Source organism: Ipomoea triloba, chromosome 16 (assembly GCF_003576645.1).
Source record: "Ipomoea triloba cultivar NCNSP0323 chromosome 16, ASM357664v1".
NCBI lineage: Eukaryota > Viridiplantae > Streptophyta > Magnoliopsida > Solanales > Convolvulaceae > Ipomoea > Ipomoea triloba.
In genome coordinates this window covers 13,287,980-13,291,383 of record NC_044931.1, presented here as the reverse complement: position 1 = coordinate 13,291,383, position 3,404 = coordinate 13,287,980, and the positions used below count along the sequence as shown (strand labels likewise).

The 3,404-nt window shown below is 39.6% G+C and overlaps 1 protein-coding gene across 1 annotated transcript; it reads right to left on the bottom strand.

Annotated features, from left to right (window-relative positions):
- Positions 1–470: 470 nt before the first annotated feature.
- Positions 471–1,940, bottom strand: LOC116007834. Its single transcript, XM_031248501.1, has one exon. It carries the CDS (start codon positions 1,938–1,940, stop codon positions 471–473), a length of 1,470 nt encoding a protein of 489 aa, XP_031104361.1.
- Between the last annotated feature and the right edge of the window lie 1,464 nt (positions 1,941–3,404).

The window sequence follows — 3,404 nt, the reverse complement described above, 5'->3', positions numbered from 1 at the left end:
CTTATAAGTAACAAAAATTGTATTTTTGATTAGTGTTATATTTGAGCATATAAGTGTGAGATTTGCACATATAAGTATGACATTTGCATGATGATTTAACCCGACCCGACCCATCTCACGAATAAGGATCCGTGAGACGGTCTCACACAAGTGTGACCCTATATATAATAATAATATATTTTTTTATAGATATATATATGCATTCGTACACACATAACATATATATAAAATAATTTTTTTTTTTTTATAAATCATACGGCATACATACATATATACAAAATAAATTTTATTTTATATATTTCTTTCTTTTGGTACATATATAATACGTATGTACATATATTTATATATACTTTTATCTAACAAAACATACTTGTATATATTTATATAAATACAAAAATAAAAATATGTTTATTCTCATTTTATACTCCATTATCTTCTTTTTTTTTGAAAACCAACCAAATATGCATATATTAAATCAAAGGTGCAATAGAGTCGGGTGGGATAGAATCCCAGCAAAAAGCGCTAGCCTGAGTAAAAGCTAACGAAGCAAACGAGTGAGCGGCTAGATTCGCAGATCTAGAAACCATCCTCACTGAGCAAGTAGTAAAAGTTGACATTATTGCCTTGGAGGCATTAACAGAGTAAGCAACATATGAATAAAGAGACCTATGATCCGATGCAAGCAAATGTTGTAAGTTGACACAATCCGTGTAAAGAGCTACTGTGGACACACCTCGATCTTTAATCCATGAAAGCACCTCTTTACAAGCCATTGATTCGGCCATGAGCGGGGAGAAGCAGTCCTGCAAGGGGCCGTTGAAAGCCGCAGCGAAAATGCCTCCTAGAGAGTAGAGCACCGCGCCCACCGTAGCTTTCCTTGAAGATTGCAGATATCCGGCATTGAAGAAGCAGGTGTGCTGGTCGTCGGCGAAGTGAGGTGCTGTAGCAGCAGTGACGCCGTCCTGTTGTGCTCCTGCCGTGGGGGCATGCAGCTGTTGAGTGTGCACCAGCCGCCAAGAGTGAACAGCCGACAATGCCATCCTCCAAGTGGTTCGCGCCGTCGGCATGCAGTGATCCCAAACCGCCTTGTTACGTGCACGCCAGATGAAATACAGTACCGCCACTGCTGTAAGGAGCTGATCAGCCGTAAGAGTAGTCATAACATTAGTGAGCCACATGTCAAAAGAGTCACCCAACAAACTAGAAGTTGGAATGAATGACTCATGCCAAACCATCTTTGAAAAATCACACCAAATAAATGTATGCATTAGACTCTCATGTTCAAGACCACACATAGGGCATGTTGGGTCTACTTCCACCCTCTTTATAATCAAGTTTGGGGTGATGGGGAGGACATCAGTAAGAGCTCTCCATAGGAGAAACTTCCACTTGGGAGGTGCTTTAATTTTCCACAAAGATTGCCACTTATCAAAAGACCCCGGGTGAGTGCTAAACTCGCCTCTAATGCACCTATAACCCTCCTTAACCGTATAACATCCCCTGGGGTCCCCGGCCCAAAACCATGAATCCTCATAATCCGGGCTCACCAGGACACTCTGAATACATACAACGTCAGCCGGGTCAAACAGATCTTGCAGAATTTCCTGATCCCACATATTAGTGGAGGGATCAATTAATCCTGAAACCATTGAACCATTAAGCTCCTTGGGCATCTCAATCTGAATCATTGGGCCAGTATCATCCTGGAGCCACGGGTGACCCCAAATGAGTGTGGACCTGCCATTTCCTATTCTCCTCCTAGCACCAGAACAAACCAAATCTTGTGCAGCCATTATGCTCCGCCAACAAAAGCTGGGGCAACTCCCAACAGAAGCCTCAATGAATGAGGTTTTCGAAAAATACCTGGCCTTATACAAACGAGCTACCAAGCTGCGTGGATTAGACAAGAATCGCCAAGCTTGTTTGCCTAGCATTGCCATATTAAAAGCCTTAAGATCCTTAAAACCCTATCCACCAAACTTCTTAGGAACACATGGATGATTCCAGGCCTTCCAATGAATCCCCTTATTTCCTCCTGAGCCTCACCAATACCGATTCATAGCCCGTTCAATAGACATACAGACAGAATCAGGAAGCAAAAAGACACTCATTGAAAAAGTAGGCATAGACTGAGCCACACTTTCCAAGAGGACCTCCTTACCAGCCCGTGAGAGTAATCTTTTATTCCATGAGCCAACCCTGCTTCTGATCTTATCCTCAATATAAGAAAAAACCGCCCTCTTGTTTCTTCCTATAAAGGAAGGCAAGCCGAGATATTTACCAAAATTAGGAGCTTGAGACACGCCCAGTACCGTAGCGACCAACCCCCTGTCTATCTCAGAGGTGTTTCTGCTAAAGCACACACTTGATTTATGATAATTAACAGCTTGCCCTGACATTTCTTCATATTCATTGAGGCACTGCTTGATAACCCCAGCTTCTTGGGCATTAGCCTTAAAAAATAGAAGACTATCATTAGCAAAAAATAAGTGCGAAATAGGAGGAGCCCCCCTAGCTACTCTGCAGCCATGGAAGTACCCTCTGGACTCCGCTTGTTGTAACAATAATGATAGCCCCTCTGCACAAATAATAAACAAATATGGTGAAAGGGGATCTCCCTGTCTGATTCCTCTTGTGGGTGTGACCTGACCAACAATCTCACCATTCACCAGAAAATTATAGGACACAGTAGTGACACACATCATGATAAGATTCACCCAGTTAACTGCAAAGCCCAGAGCTAAGAGCATGTTGCGAAGGAAGGGCCACTCTATGCGGTCATAACCTTTCGCCATATCTAGTTTGAGAGCACCCCATCCGACCATCCCATTCTATTTCCTGTTTAAAAAATGGCCTATCTCCGCAGCAATCAGAATATTATCAGTAATAAGCCTATCAGGAATAAATGCACTCTGGGATTCAGATATTACATCCCCCAGCAGCGGTTTCATTCTGTTTGCTATCATCTTACAATTGTATTTACATGAAATTTTAGAGTATATATAAGTTCATAAAAATATACATGTACTCTATTTTATTTATTTAGCAAACCAACTACAGTATTTACATATACATGGTCCAAGGTACATAATGAATACATTTTCATATCTATAATAATATATATATATATATATATATCCATACGTAAAATTTTATTTTATTTTATTTTATTTTATTTTATTTTTATCATAAGAACCTCCATGTAATTATGGCTATATACTTAACCAAATATTTGCATTAACTTTACACTATAAATATCCATCAATTTTTCCAAATAGGTAAAATAAATCTCTACAAGAGATAATACTTGATATTTGAGAAAATATTTCATGCTTCATAAATTCTATATCATGACTTCAAATCATCATAAATTTATCATACATTAACATAAAATGGGCAAAGCA

Excerpts from the sequence above, each read along its gene's own strand:
- LOC116007834 (XM_031248501.1), bottom strand. The coding sequence starts at position 1,940 with ATGGCAATGCTAGGCAAACAAGCTTGGCGATTCTTGTCTAATCCACGC.